This window comes from Eufriesea mexicana, unplaced genomic scaffold (genome assembly GCF_001483705.2).
Source record: "Eufriesea mexicana isolate 0111107269 unplaced genomic scaffold, ASM148370v2 scaffold9634, whole genome shotgun sequence".
In the NCBI taxonomy this organism is placed as follows: Eukaryota; Metazoa; Arthropoda; class Insecta; order Hymenoptera; family Apidae; genus Eufriesea; species Eufriesea mexicana.
The window spans coordinates 93,636-108,265 of record NW_016917345.1 but is presented as its reverse complement, the minus strand read 5'-3'; the positions used below and the strand labels follow the sequence as shown (position 1 = coordinate 108,265).

General features: G+C 26.7%; 4 protein-coding genes across 5 annotated transcripts; 2 read left to right on the top strand and 2 right to left on the bottom strand.

The window, feature by feature from the left end:
* Positions 1-577: 577 nt before the first annotated feature.
* On the top strand, positions 578-2,108 carry LOC108553258 (putative uncharacterized protein DDB_G0282133). Its single transcript, XM_017908083.1, has 3 exons — positions 578-993; positions 1,062-1,118; positions 1,188-2,108. The coding sequence occupies exons 1-3, from the start codon at positions 622-624 to the stop codon at positions 2,106-2,108; spliced, it is 1,350 nt and encodes a 449-aa protein (XP_017763572.1). The 5' UTR covers positions 578-621.
* A 118-nt stretch (positions 2,109-2,226) lies between these two features.
* Positions 2,227-3,141, bottom strand: LOC108553260 (uncharacterized). The gene is made up of 2 exons (XM_017908085.1): positions 3,118-3,141; positions 2,227-2,994 (listed from the first exon to the last, which is right to left on the bottom strand). The coding sequence occupies exons 1-2, from the start codon at positions 3,133-3,135 to the stop codon at positions 2,227-2,229; spliced, it is 786 nt and encodes a 261-aa protein (XP_017763574.1). The 5' UTR covers positions 3,136-3,141.
* A 489-nt stretch (positions 3,142-3,630) lies between these two features.
* endos (endosulfine alpha) lies at positions 3,631-4,689 on the top strand. Its single transcript, XM_017908084.1, has 3 exons — positions 3,631-3,925; positions 4,248-4,364; positions 4,519-4,689. Exons 1-3 carry the CDS (start codon positions 3,884-3,886, stop codon positions 4,687-4,689), a joined length of 330 nt encoding a protein of 109 aa, XP_017763573.1. The 5' UTR covers positions 3,631-3,883.
* A 1,586-nt stretch (positions 4,690-6,275) lies between these two features.
* On the bottom strand, positions 6,276-14,260 carry bgm (acyl-CoA synthetase bubblegum family member 1). 2 transcript variants are annotated; one of them, XM_017908072.1, is made up of 13 exons: positions 14,118-14,260; positions 9,426-9,493; positions 9,270-9,324; positions 8,992-9,199; positions 8,785-8,919; positions 8,522-8,717; positions 8,347-8,448; positions 8,116-8,262; positions 7,554-8,029; positions 7,272-7,486; positions 7,034-7,185; positions 6,837-6,962; positions 6,276-6,747 (listed from the first exon to the last, which is right to left on the bottom strand). In XM_017908072.1, exons 2-13 carry the CDS (start codon positions 9,480-9,482, stop codon positions 6,553-6,555), a joined length of 2,064 nt encoding a protein of 687 aa, XP_017763561.1. In that variant the 5' UTR covers positions 9,483-9,493; positions 14,118-14,260; the 3' UTR covers positions 6,276-6,552. The 2 variants fall into 2 exon arrangements, with proteins under 2 accessions (XP_017763561.1, XP_017763560.1); XM_017908071.1 differs by lacking the exon at positions 14,118-14,260 and adding an exon at positions 11,786-11,895.
* Positions 14,261-14,630: the final 370 nt, after the last annotated feature.

Here is a 14,630-nt window from a genome sequence, read left to right as displayed (position 1 = left end):
ATTCATGTTTGCCCAATTTCCTTACTACAAGTCTCACACGATATTGTAGGCGAAGGGGTTAATAAACTTGTAATATTGTCTTTGTCAATGCTAAAATAAACTTTTTTAAAAATTTAGTTTTGTATTAGTATTAGTTAATAAACATTTAATACAGACATAATAATTAAAGGAATATCCATGTTTCGTAAAATTTCCAAATTTAATTCTAATTACTACTAATATTGTAATTTTATTTTGTATTGAATGTTGGAGATGACATTACAATCGTAATGACTTTTGTAGTCTTGAAGACGTAGAATAGAAACTCTATTTTTCATATATTTGATGATGTGTCTGTTCTCTACTTCGTGTACAGTAATCTTGTTTGATCGCTGTTGCGGTGATATTGCGATTAGTTACAATTGAGTCATCCTCTTTGTTAAAGTTTTAATATCGGAAACCTTACTACAACGATAAAGATATTTATAAACTTTGAGTTATGCAACACAAAAATATATTAAATAGTACATTTCATGTATTGCGTATGATTATATAGTTACCACTTTTTTGAGGTTATAATTTTGACGTATCTGTTGTATCGAATAACTGGTTTTATTTATATAAATAATTCTTTCTTTGAAAATGAGTCTTGTTGCATATGAAAGTAGCGATGAAAGTTCGAATGAAGAAGAAAATAACTCTGAGACAGAAAATAAAAATAAAATTACTCCGAAAATTACAGATTTAACAAGCGACAAATTACATTTACCTATTCCAAGACATACCTTTGTACAAGAAAATAATGAACGTGTCATTAACATAGAGATAAGCAAGACAAATGAATTATCAGAAAAAATACACTTTGATAAGTTGCCTAAGCCTAGAACTTTTGTTATTGAAACAACAAATGTTATAGAAGCAGACGATATTCCTATGGAAAAGGAAATTATATTTGAGAAACCAATAAAAAAGCATCGTGCTCCAGTTAAAATAACAGTACCATCCTTATCTGAAGTAAGATAAATTATTAGCTGCACACATATATATATTTGTATTTCATAAATCAATATAATTTTTTTTAGTTTGCAGATGTCACAAAGGAAAATGAGTTCAAATCTAATAAAATTAAACCATCGAGTGTAAGTATTTATATATGTATAAATATGTAATCTATCATAGATTAAGCAAAATTTCACATATAATTTCAGAAAGGTACCAAACTTTTTATGTTATTGCCACCACCTAAAGGAATTGAAGTCAAAAATAGTAATAATTTAGTACCTCGAGTTGTTGATATAGCTACTACAGAGACCAATCGAATAAAAGTTCAAGCTACTAAAGATACACATACAAAAGATTCAAATGTAACCAAAGCCACAGAATTTGTAACAATAAAAAGTTCTATAAATGAAACTAATGAATCAAATTCTGAAGATGAAGATGATACTGTTCAAAGTAGCGATAGTAATTCTATTACTGATTTCTTTTCTTTAAAAGCATCTAATACTGTTTCAATTTCCACCTTACCATCTTCAGACTCATTAAATACTGACACAAATTCAAATAACTTTGATTCAAAATCTAAAAGTAACTCCAATAGAGATAGTAACTTATCTAACTACCTTATTAATAATTCCAATGAAACTGTAATGGAAATCTGTATCAATAAATCTCAGAAAACATTAGTAAGTAATATCATAAATTTACCAAAAGAAGAAATACTATTAAAAAATAAAACAGAAGTAGGTCCAAAATTACCAGTACCTGAACAAGAGTATAATGTAGATACAGAAGGTAATGTAGCCTTCGATGACAAAGCTATTGAATATCTTTGTGGGAAAAGAGGAGTAAAACGAAAACCTAAAGAAATCGAAGAAGTAAATATTATAGAAATAAATGGAGAAGATATTAAACCAGATGAAAGAGAATGGTTAGTAAAAGCATTAACAGAAGAACCTATACAAAGACCAATATCTATGCAAGGTGGTGGAGTAAGTTCTCAGTCTAAAAAGAAACATCAAATAACATATTTAGCACATCAAGCTAAGGCAATGGAAATGGAATTAAAAAATCAATGGGCACAAAATAGATTAACTAGAAAACAAACACAATCAAAATATGGTTTTTAAATAAAGAAAACTTGTACAAAAATGTATATAATATTTCTCCTTTATATTGTTATATAAATATAAAACAATTACAAAATAACTATAGCTAACATATTAATTAACAATACTGTTATAGCTATCATTTAAGATAATTTGTTTTTTTTAAAAATACATTCTTCAAGGTTTCATATTCTTTTTGTTTCACTTCAACTAGAGCTTTAGCTTGTAGTAAATTTGGTGGCAAGTCCCTATATTGACTAAGATATTGATTAAGTTCTGCTAATTCACCTGACATTTCTAAGTATTTATGATATTTATTTAATATTCTTTTATAGTAAAGATCCTCAATTTGCATATCTGTCAAATCATTTTCCAACTTTTCTACAGTTTGTTGATATTCTTTTAATCTTGTAGATAATGAAATGCAATCAAGGGAAATATTTTTATCTTTTTGAGAATCTTCAACAAGGGTTTCAAGATCTCTTACTGCCTCTGCTAAATTATTAAGTTTCTTTGAAAAATTAGAACATTTTCTAAAGAGATCATCATGTAATAATGCTAACTGTTTTTCTTCGTGCTGTCTTTTTTTTTCTTCTATTTTCTTCTTTTCACATACTATATCCAATGTAACAGTATCAAGATCATTCAACTTTTCATATCTTAGGATTAAAGCTATTTTTTGCAACCCTTCTTTGATGTCATTAGACAAGGATTGTGGTTCTAAATTTAATTCATTCAATAACAGTAATATTTCTTTTGTAAAAGCTATATTTTCTTCATTTGTTTCCAATATTCCTTCTTGCACGGATTGTAAGAGTGACTGTTCTTCCGGTGAAATAGTTTCTTTTCGGTATCTTGCGTTTGAAGTTGTACTCGAACAAGAAGAATTTTGCGAAAATGATTCCACCTGTTCAAAATTTTATCTTAATTACCATATTACTTTGCTGTATTTTTATTATGTTTTTGTTTTAAAATTTTATCAAAATTTAAAGTAGATTTTTACAAAAAATATAAATTTTGTACATTTTACCTCACTATTATACTCCATGTCAGATCTATTTATTAATGTCTACTTCATCAAAAAACGGTTCTAAATCGCGCTCTTCCTTGACTGTTCCTAAATGCATATATTTTTATCGATTTTAAAATGCGGCTTATCAATTAATAAACTTAATTTATAATTAATATATTTAAGTTTATCATACATTATGTTTATTTTTTAAATTTAATATTATTTTATTTCAGAATCTCTGATAACATAACATTAAAAAGAAAATTTACATAATTTTTAAATGTATGCGCAAATTTAAGACAGGTTTTCACACCAATGAAGAGATATAGAACGAAATGAAATTTTTACATTTACCATTTTTATCAACCGGAAATGAACATATACATCACACTATTAGCACATTTAATGACAACTCACTTACATAAGTTAATAATAACGTATATTTTTAAATTGTTATTTCAATATTGATTTTTATCTTGTGTACGTCATGAAAATTCGCACCTAGATCGAGTTCTGGTAACGGTTGCTGGAAACATATGACTGTATCCGAAACGTTGTTGCTATCTTTTAAGTATACTTTCATTGACAGTTATTTGTTTTCGGTAACGTTAAAATTAATAAAATTGTGAATGAATAAATTTTGTATAAACGAAACCAAGTTTAAATAAAAAATATTGGTGTTCCTTGTGCTATATGTTTATACGGTAGTGCTAAAACGAGTATTAACCGATACTTGTGAAATTTTAAAACCCATCATTAGAAAAAGTGATTAGAATCAGCAACGATGAGTAACGATCAAGCAAATGAATTGTCTGAAACAGTTGAAGTAAGGCCTTAGATAAAATGATTTTAATTTGACAGTTGTTTAATATGTAAAGTAATGCAATATTTATAATTTTTAATTGGTATTCGAGTTCTCTTTTGAGCTTCTAAAATTTTTAACGTTTTATAATTATTATTATATTTAAATTAAAGAAATACCTAATTATATTGCAACTCCGGAAATAATATTTAGGATTAACTAAAAACAAATAAAAATTGGGATAATTACCATATTAAATTAAAATAAAAAAATTTGTCATGGTCATTTTCTTAATTACATATGTACATGGTAAAAATTAAAAAATGTGAAATAATTTTTGTTTCAGTTATCTTCAAATGACATTGAAAAAATAGAAGAAGCAAAATTAAGAGCAAAATTTCCAAATACTGGACGTCCTATTAGTGGACATTCAGCATTTCTACAAAAGAGGCTAGCCAAAGGGGTAAAATTATAAATATATCATTTAAACTTCTGTTGTTTAATAAGTAATTTTTTTAGTATAGTGCTTAAAAGTAACTATGGTATTATGATATATATATGCGTAATGAGAATTGTATTAGTAAAAATTGTCTAAGTTATATATAAAACACTTTCAGCAAAAATATTTTGATTCTGGGGATTATCAAATGGCAAAACAAAAATATACAGCTAAACCAAAGCCAGCTGGTGTTTTGCCAACAGGTGATGCTATACCTACACCTGAAACAGTACCACAACGAAAAACATCTATCATTCAACAAAAATTTAATACAACAAGTACATCATAAATATTTGTAATATTTTAAAAGTATTGCAACTCCAGTGATGTGATGCGATTATAAATAATCTGAATTTTAAAGAATCCAATATCTTTATATTTTATAGATGGTATTATCTTAAAGGTATAATTTTCATAATATTTTTTGGATGCTTATTCATTATTAGTACATTGATGTAAAAGGTTTATGTTCACAGTAATATGTATTCTTTCTGATACACTTTAACACAATGTGCCATAGAAGCATTTCTTTAAAGTTATACTTGGAGTTCTTTGAGGCACTTAAAAGAATAGATATAATAATACTTTATTATAACGTATTATGTGTCAAATATTGTAATTCTGATTTACCTTTTATTATGAGTGAACATGTCAATAATTAATTACCTTTTTGTTGTTTGGGTTAATATTTAGAGCCATAATAAATTGTATCTTAGATTCACAAGTATAAAAGTGAGATTTCAAAATTTATTATTAAAATAAGCAATGAAACTAGATATTTAAAAATACAAGATTGGTGATAAAAGAGAACAATGCAAATGTAACCACTTGTATATGTAATAGAGTTTCTGGATGAGACATTATACAGATCTGCATTTCCAAAGTTGCTGTGATGTGCTTAGTAAGACTATATTCTTATAAGATGTCAGATTATCATAAGAATCTGTATGTAGCATAAAACAATCTTAAATATAGCAGTTGTTTTGGTTATTGTAAACTACATTAGTAATATATTGCAATTTAAACTTACTCATATTTATTTAGTTACCTATCCATTATTTTGGCAAAAGGAAATTTAAATAATAAGCTTTTAAATCTTAATAAATTTATGTTGTTATATAAATAATAAGATGTATATTTAATAGTACATTTTCCTATATTTACAAAAAAAAAATTATTAAATTAGCATAGTAAAATAACAAAAGTGCACTTACAAAGCATTTTAACCACATATAAGTGATATATGTATAATTTTATTATTACATCATTAACTAATTATAAAATTCAAATAAAACTATTCTAAGAAGTATTATATCATATTAATAAGTACATTAACAGAAATTTGTATTCTTTTTATTCGTTAGTGTTTCAGCTATATATAATAAATTGAACAAGAATACCAACAGTTTTAAATTCTTTTAATGAAAATGAATTACATGTTTCATTATATAATTTAAGTACTGCATTTTACTGATATATTAAATATAATTGTACATTTTTTTAAATGTAATGTTATATAATATAATAGCATTGACTATACTACAAAAATATTCAATATTATTGTATTCATATGTGTAAAAACACAAATATAATTTAATTAAAAAATTACACATTATCTATATAATTTTTACATACAAAGGCACTTATTCTATTTTTAGACATTTTTATATTTCCTTTTTTTTTTATTTTATATATAATCAAATACCAAAAAAACAATTACAGTAAATTTTATTGTCATAAAAATGAACATATTGATAAGTAACAACTTTGTTATAACAAATTACAAAATGTTTTACACCAAAAGACAAAAGTTCTATTTAAATACACTATAATATATGTAGTAAGTACTTATAAATATTCTATACATTATGGGCCAATTTAAAAAAAAATAATTTATATGTATATATACTATAATAAGAAAATAAAGAATCTTATGAGATTTATGAAATTAAACTTTTATAAAATATTTTATAATTGAAATTAATATTGTACCAGAGTTTTTGTAATTGTGTAATTTCACAATTTTAAGTATTAAAACACTTTATGCAGGTATATTAAGAGTAATTTCAGTATTTGCTTCGGAAATATTTTTCCTTTTTCGTCCTGTTTTTTTTTCTTTTTGTATATTTATAAGTAAGATTTCCACGTGTATTTATTTATACATATCTTCTATTAAATTTTCGTACATCTTAGTAACAACATTCCTTTTAATTTTAAGTGTTGGTCCCAACTCTCCAGTAAAAAGTGAGAAATCGTGTGGCAAAATTCGAAACTTTTGTATTTTTTGTGCATTGCTTATAACTTTAGTATTTGCTCTTTTAATTGCTTTATCAATTTCTTTATATACCTGAAAAAAAGTAAGATTTATAGGCGGTCTGTGTAAATTTGTTTAAATTTGTACATTATTTCAGTGAAGCTTTTCACACATAAACTTACAAGTGAATCATGTGTTTTCAACACATCTGAAACAGTTTCTGATGTACTCCCAATAGATTGTAACCATTTTAAAGTAGCCTCAGTGAAGTTATCTTTTGGTTCACCAGTATCACTATTTATTTCAGTCTGATATACACAGAAATTACAAAATTTACAATAATATAAATATTATCATTTTTGAAAATTTATTGCCTTACCTTTAAAGTAACCAATATAGTAAGATATTTTTGTTTATCTCCAATTAGTAAAGCATTGCTTAATACAGGTAATTCAGCTAGTACTAGGTTTTCTATATGAACTGGAGGTATATTTTCTCCACCAGCAGTGATAATTAATTCTTTTATTCTTCCTATGTTCAATACAAAGATATATTACATAAAAAATATCAGTAAACGAAATAGAAAATATATATATTTAAAAATATATGGTTCTTGCCTGTAACATATATGTAATTACATGAATCAATTTTGCCCAAATCACCGCTATGTAACCATCCGTCTGCATCCAATGTCTCTGCTGTTTTTTCAGGGTCATTTAGATATCCCATAAATACGTTTCGCCCGCGCATACAAATTTCTCCTTCGCCGTTACTGTCTGGATTAGCCAACTTTGTATAAAATCCAGGTATAGTTCGACCAATACTACCTAATCTGAATATTAAATAAGTTAGGAATATCATTGTAAAATAAAACTATAAAAAAATAATTAAATATTTACCTGAAATTTTCAGGTGTGCTGCAAAGATGCGGACCAGTACATTCAGACATACCATATATTTCGAGTAGAACAATATCTAAACTCATAAAGTACTGTTTGATTTCACTACTTAAAGGTGCAGCTGCAGTAAATTGCAGGTTACATCTATCCAAACCAAGCAATGCCCTTACTTTGTTAAAAATTAGCCACTTAGCAAATATGTAGCCCCAGTGTTTGTGATCATTACCATTCATTTTATTTATATTATAATGAAGTGCCTGTGCTTTTGCCCACGAAATAATCCATTTTCTAATAAACCCGCTATTACCTGCAACTGCTTGCATTCTTTCATGAATTTTCTCCCATACCCTTGGCACACCTATAAACGTGGTTGGTCTTACTTTGACCATAGTATTAATTAAGCTGCCTCTAAAAGCATCCTTATCTGCAAAATATATTGTGGCGACTGCGTAAATGCTGTAGAATATATCGATTACCTACAATCATTTAAAGAAATATAATTATAACATATACAATATAAAAATAATATACAAATTTTTAAACAAAATTTTATAATATTTACCTGCCCTGCAACGTGAGATAATGGTAAATAACTAATTATAATTTCATTTTTGAATTTCAATTTCATAACATTATTCGTAGCTCGTATATTTTGTATAAAGTTATCATGATTTAGCATCACAGCCTTTGGATTTCCAACTGTACCAGACTGAAAATAAACAACTTTGTTTTTATAACATTATTTAAAAATTAAAAAGTTAGAGAATTTGTATAAAAAATTAATTTCTCGTACCGTATAAACCAGAGTACAGCATTCGTTTACCGCAATTGTTTTTAAAAGTTCATTTAATTTATCGTCAGATTCTTTTTCACCAATTTGAATTAAATCATCCCACTATAAACCAAAAACTGCTATCAAATATAACTAAATAATAATCAATATATTCAATATAAATAAAATAATTTACACTCAGAACGTCTTTTTGCTCTGGTACACCTTCGATTTGAACAATTGCTTTTAAATTGGGAAGGTTGTGCTTTATTTGTAGTATTTTTTGTAACTGTTTCGAATCGTCAACAACTATTATATTTGCATTGCTGGTTATAGCACAATGTTGACATGCCTCTGGACTATTGGTAGTATATATTCCAGCAGCAAGTCCTCTGAAAGATATTATAAATTGTGTTATTTATCGAAAATATTCTAAAAAAAAAACGTATAGATATCTACCCAGCATATATAGCGCCGAGATCGGAAAAAAACCATTCTGGACTATTAAATCCCAGAATACAAACCCCGTGATATCGTTCTAAACCCAATTTGATGAATGCTTTGGCCACAGTTCTCACTTGATATTCATATTGCCTAAAAATAGAAATTAACAAATAAGTTAACATTTAAAATTATATATACGGACAGTTCTCATAAGACACTTACTTATATGTATATGTTTTGCTATGATTCTCTGCATCAGGTCTTGATACCAAAGCTATGTGATCAGGATATGTCTTAGCTATCTTTGAGAATAATCCAGGAATTGATATGGGCGGCTCTGAATTACTATATTCTTCATTTAATTCTATTCGCACACGTCCATCTGGTTTCGTTGTTATAAAGTTATCGGCGGGTAAGACTTGGTCTGGTCCTATAAACGGAACAAGTTAAAAAGATATGTCCTATTTATAATGTTTAATATGTAAATCGTAGATACTCACCATCGCGACCAGTTTCGCTACAACTCGCATAATAGGAACCTTTATTCGTTGTGTCCTATAATGTTCAGTAATGAATGAAATAATTAGAAATATACACTTATTTAACTTATATAAACTTATTTAATTAGCTATTTAATCATCTTTTTACTATCGCACCTTTTCGTTCAACGTAAACCCTTTTATTACTCCGTTTGTTTGGACTGGCTGTGACATGCTCGTATTATCTGAAATTCCATTATGTAATAAGTGTTATCTAACGAATTAGAAACAATAATTAAGAATTTGTCTTATAATACAATCATAACGAATGAATTCATTATGATAATTTCCAACACAATTTCTAGTATGAAATTATAAATCACAGTACGTCAATTAGAAAAATTTACATCTTATTTAATGCTAATAGAAATCAAATATTATTCGCATTAATTAAAATATAATAAAAATATCGAAAAAGTTGATCTGTTGAACACGTGCATCACGCAGTTACACACAGTAATATATTGTAATTTCATGACTGATTTCAAAGCAACAAAAAGTCTTTAAATTAGTCAGATTTTCAAAATTAATTAACCGAGAAACGATATGATGAATCAAATTTGACAAATGTAATTTATATAACGCTCCAACTCTATATCGCAGTTAAGAAACATTTAAATAAAATCGAAAGATAGTGACATTTATTTAATTAAATAAATGATGTAACTATGAACAAAAAGATTTCCGTGAATATAATATTTTGTGCAATTTTCATTATTTCCAATTTTTCGGTCATATAATAAATTACAGTTTCGCACAATTTTCGAAAATATATTTGGAATAATCTCCGAGTCTTTTATCTCAACGATATTTTAATCACCTTATACGTTTTTCTTCCCCATTTTATTTTGTTCCATTTTATACCAAAACATCAGGCGATACGTGAGCAAAGTGCACTTGATATACAGCATACTAATAGTATACAATTACGTAAAAGTGACGATAAATCGCTTTCAAATGTTAGTTACTAATTTCGTATAACGGATGTCTGTTCTTTATGGACTCGGTGAGATATCACGGAAACGATGAAATATAAAAGAAAAATATTAGGACAAAAATTGTTTAGTATGAAGGAAGTCATAACGTGGTATAAATCTTTTCTTTATGGGGAATTGTATACACAACGAAGAAGCGTATATACATTAATACAGTTTTAATCAGCTGCTAACAATGTCATTTTCTGTTACAGAATGTAAAATCATCAGAAAATTACGGACAATGTATGTATCGTTTGGAATCGTTTTCGTATTGCTTGGCTACGTTGCTAATGCAAACAATGTTTCTTATTTCTTTGCCAAAAGGATTCAGATACACGTTCATTGTCAGATGGCAAAATACATATTACAGTAATTAGACGAACGCGTACCACATATGTTCGCATGATTTTGCAAGTTTTCACTGAACGAAATGACATTGTTAGTAACTCGAGAGAGATTCCTATTAATGTACAAAAATATAGCATTTCGTTAAAAAAAAATAACTTCATCTCGATATTTGATTCACCACTTTCACCACAAAGAAGGCATGTACACCACGTTATGTCTCCCTTCGTACCAAATAATTTTTCTTTAAATACCTTTCTTCTATCTTTCGTCTAACAGAGTATTAGGTATCGTTAATTTTGAACCACGGAATATAGTGTTAAAGCTTAAATTACGCAAAGTTATTGAGCAATTCGATCTGTTGATACAATGATATTAAACTGCTAATTGTTTTGTGTTGTTGACATAACTGATTCATAATAGGGGCAATTACGAACTATCATAGCAATAGAAATCTCTTCATACAAATGATCCATTTCAATCTTCGACCCAATGCAAATTGAATATTTCCAAAATTATTATGAAAGTGTATCCCGTTAATTTATAGAATTTCATTTCTATGTTATAGCATTTAACATTATCTGATAGTTATTCAACCTTTTTTTAATCTATTATTATCGTATAAACTATTATCGAGTTAATACTTGACACCTGAAGAAGATTTTATTTATTTATTTATGTGCTATTCGAAACGTCGGTATATAATCGTAATGCTATAGATCTCGAAGCATGATGTTTTTAAATGGTTTTTATCACTTAAAATAAATTCTTTAAAATGCAATAAAAAGAAATATAAAAAATTGAATGACATGCATAACTATAAAATTCTAACATTACGTATTCTTTGCCTTTTATTGTCGAGAACCATTATGAAGATTAGAGGAACATTAATATGTTTCAAAGAAAACGCGTAAACGGAAAATGCAAATTGCAATATCCCGAAACGTGTTTATAAATGAATAAATTATTAAATGTTTCGGAAGTTATTTAACTTTAAATCACACGTCCTAATGTTATATCTTCATCTCCAAAAATCTGATATCGCTCATTTTAGAGATGCTTACCATTAAGAGGCACTACACTTAAAAATTTAATCTACACAACTTTTCCATTGACCGTAAGTGGCTTAACGTTAAGTAGTATTCAAAGGAATACCTTTACAAAGTAGAATAACCATTTTGGATGGAATTTGAAGTTTACTGGCCTGCTGGAATACTACGAGAGAATTGCTCGAGTAAGAAAAATCAATAACTGAGTACTACACTCCCCTTTGGCGGTACATTTAAATATCAAATGGTTTATTATGTATTCTCAGGAATTTTTATTTTTCAGTAAGAAACTGATGAATATTAAATGTATTATAAAAGCACTGCTTTCGGTAGAAAAAGGAATAAGAAAAAAAATTATTCTTAGAATCTCAAAATTCAAATACGTTACACGATGCATGTTTTAAAGTATACAAGTGAAAAATAAATTATACATTCATTATTCATAGCTACGTGAAAACTTATCTAGTCAATGCGAAAACGTCGAACATGCAAATATATCCCTGCCATTAGATGATATACAGAAAGAACAAAATTGATACTTTCGGATTATATAACAAATGGTATTTTTGCATTAATATGTAATTATAAGGAAAATCATGACTTGAATATTTAATTATCTGCACAAGCCAATAGGCTGATTACAGAAAGTTTAATTGTTTAATGCAACGCTTGGACATGTATCTTGAAATCAAATTGATACATGTAACACGTGTTATTATTTCACGTGAAAGTTTAGAGAACGAAATATAAAGTTGAAAGCACAAAATAATATTTGTGTATTTATTCTTATTTAGAATCTGATTTAAATGTAGAATAAAACAATGAAATATTCGTGTATTTTAAAAAAATATTATTTTTAATTATAATTTATTTATCATAAATTACTAATCACTAACAATCATCGATGTTAATATTAAGCAAAATTGAATTTCAGTTTGAAACTTTTATGATCGAATATACGACACTGAACGAAAGATAAGATCGAACAAAATTAACATTATCGACTATTTTATGACAGATAATTTCTTCTATTCCGATTTTCTTTCCCCATGGTCTGCCAAGGATTGTACCGTTAAACGCCAGTGATTCATTTAAACACAGAAAGTAGGTCTACGAGTACGAATAATTTACTTTGTGAACTTTTACCAATAGACGTAATAAAAAAGGATATGTTTATAAATGAATAAAATGCTTCTAGAAAATGTAAAGTAATTGATATGATAAAAAGAATATAAATACTTCACTCCTTTATTTATTTATAGATAATATTATCTGTAACATGTCTTGCGAAACCACAAATAGAATTTACTATCTTCGTTTTATTTCATTTCCAAAGAATATCATACTAATTTCACTATTTTCATACGAAAATGAACAATATTGTGTTATCTCTTTATTATCGAATAAAACATATAATATTATGGAATAACTTTAAAAAGTCATTAAGTTATTTATTTATAAACAATTATATATTATGGTCGATGTTATTGTATGATATTGATCACATATTGATAATATAATCGAAATGTTTTAAACAGATAAAATGTTTATTTGCTAATTAATTAAATAATTTAAATAAATTATATCAAATAAATTAGATAATGAATTGTTTGTCATTTCAAATGATCACAGATTATTAGGGCGAATGTATATAACTATTTTATTATTAAAAATCTGTTAACATACGAAACTAAGAAAAGTTTAATTTCTTATAATATTCGAATCTTATAGAAAAATTGTAAATATGTCGATCATGTGTTTCACTATCTTCAATGATGACTGTCTCATTATACTATAACGCACAATACAGAGTAAATGTCAATGCTATTTGGCGAATGGAATCATGAAGTTTTCCAGTGGCGTTAAGATTTATGATTGGCTGATCCGTCGGATAATTGAAACATACGATTCAATCAAACCAAATGAACCAATCAACGATTTATGTTAATTTTAAAAATAAGTAAGTAAATGTTTCAACTAATATATATATTGTTATTTTGTTATTTATTTATTTTTTAAAATTTACATACGCAAAACATGCAAGTTCATTCTCATGTTTCAAAATTTATAACATTGAAAACAAATATTTACTGAGCAAATGCAAAGTGGGGGACGAACTTACAACCCGTTATTAGTGATCACGCCACGTCGAAATCCTTATAATATCTTGAAACAGAAATTACGTTACCTCTATGGATTTGATATATCACAGAATGACAAGGGCTATTTTGTATTTGATAAAATGTGATCATTAATTTTATTTCAGTAACTATTGTACAACAAAATTGAATTAATTATTTAAATTCATAAATATTTAAATGTAAATATTTAAAAGTCCATAAATATTTATTACATTATAAATTAAATTTAATCGAAATTTAAGTTGATGCAGCTTAAATTTTTGTGAATTACAGCAAACGTTTGTATTTAAAACTTACCTAATTTCTGTTAAAATGACAATTTTATGATAAGTTCACAGTTGTATACAATTTACAGAGTTAGGTTGTTTAGTTCTGCTATCCGATAACTCCGTACGCCACGAAAGTTCTTACGAGACTGACGATACTCTGAGTTTGCAGCGTTAATCTATAGTCAACTTACGATTTGTTTAATGCGGCGGTTATAAATGATGACGATCGCAATCTTTTTATCATCTGTCGAAAATTAAAATTCAATAGCATCTGCAAATGGATTTGTGACCATCGACCGTACTATTTTATAAATGTATTTGTAAAATGCTAAGAATATTCTAAAAAAGACGTTAAATACAATGTCAACAGTTTTAAATATAAATTTACCTTCTCACTTAATAATTTATCATTAAAACAAAATAGTAAGAAGATAATATTTTAGATTTTTAATCATTTTCTACAATATGCTATCAGCAGTATATGAAATATTTTGTATACATTATAAATTCAAAATGTATTTCTACACATATTGAAAAATTT

Excerpts from the sequence above, each read along its gene's own strand:
- LOC108553258 (XM_017908083.1), top strand. The coding sequence starts at position 622 with ATGAGTCTTGTTGCATATGAAAGTAGCGATGAAAGTTCGAATGAAGAA. Across the intron at positions 994-1,061 it reads CAGTACCATCCTTATCTGAA|TTTGCAGATGTCACAAAGGA; the intron begins GTAAGATAAATT and ends AATTTTTTTTAG. Across the intron at positions 1,119-1,187 it reads ATAAAATTAAACCATCGAGT|AAAGGTACCAAACTTTTTAT; the intron begins GTAAGTATTTAT and ends ATATAATTTCAG.
- bgm (XM_017908071.1), bottom strand. The coding sequence starts at position 11,807 with ATGGTTATTCTACTTTGTAAAG. Across the intron at positions 8,030-8,115 it reads TATCTCACGTTGCAGGGCAG|GTAATCGATATATTCTACAG; the intron begins GTAAATATTATA and ends AAATGATTGTAG. Across the intron at positions 6,748-6,836 it reads TGAAAACACATGATTCACTT|GTATATAAAGAAATTGATAA; the intron begins GTAAGTTTATGT and ends ACTTTTTTTCAG.
- endos (XM_017908084.1), top strand. The coding sequence starts at position 3,884 with ATGAGTAACGATCAAGCAAATGAATTGTCTGAAACAGTTGAA. Across the intron at positions 3,926-4,247 it reads AATTGTCTGAAACAGTTGAA|TTATCTTCAAATGACATTGA; the intron begins GTAAGGCCTTAG and ends TTTTTGTTTCAG. Across the intron at positions 4,365-4,518 it reads AAAAGAGGCTAGCCAAAGGG|CAAAAATATTTTGATTCTGG; the intron begins GTAAAATTATAA and ends AAACACTTTCAG.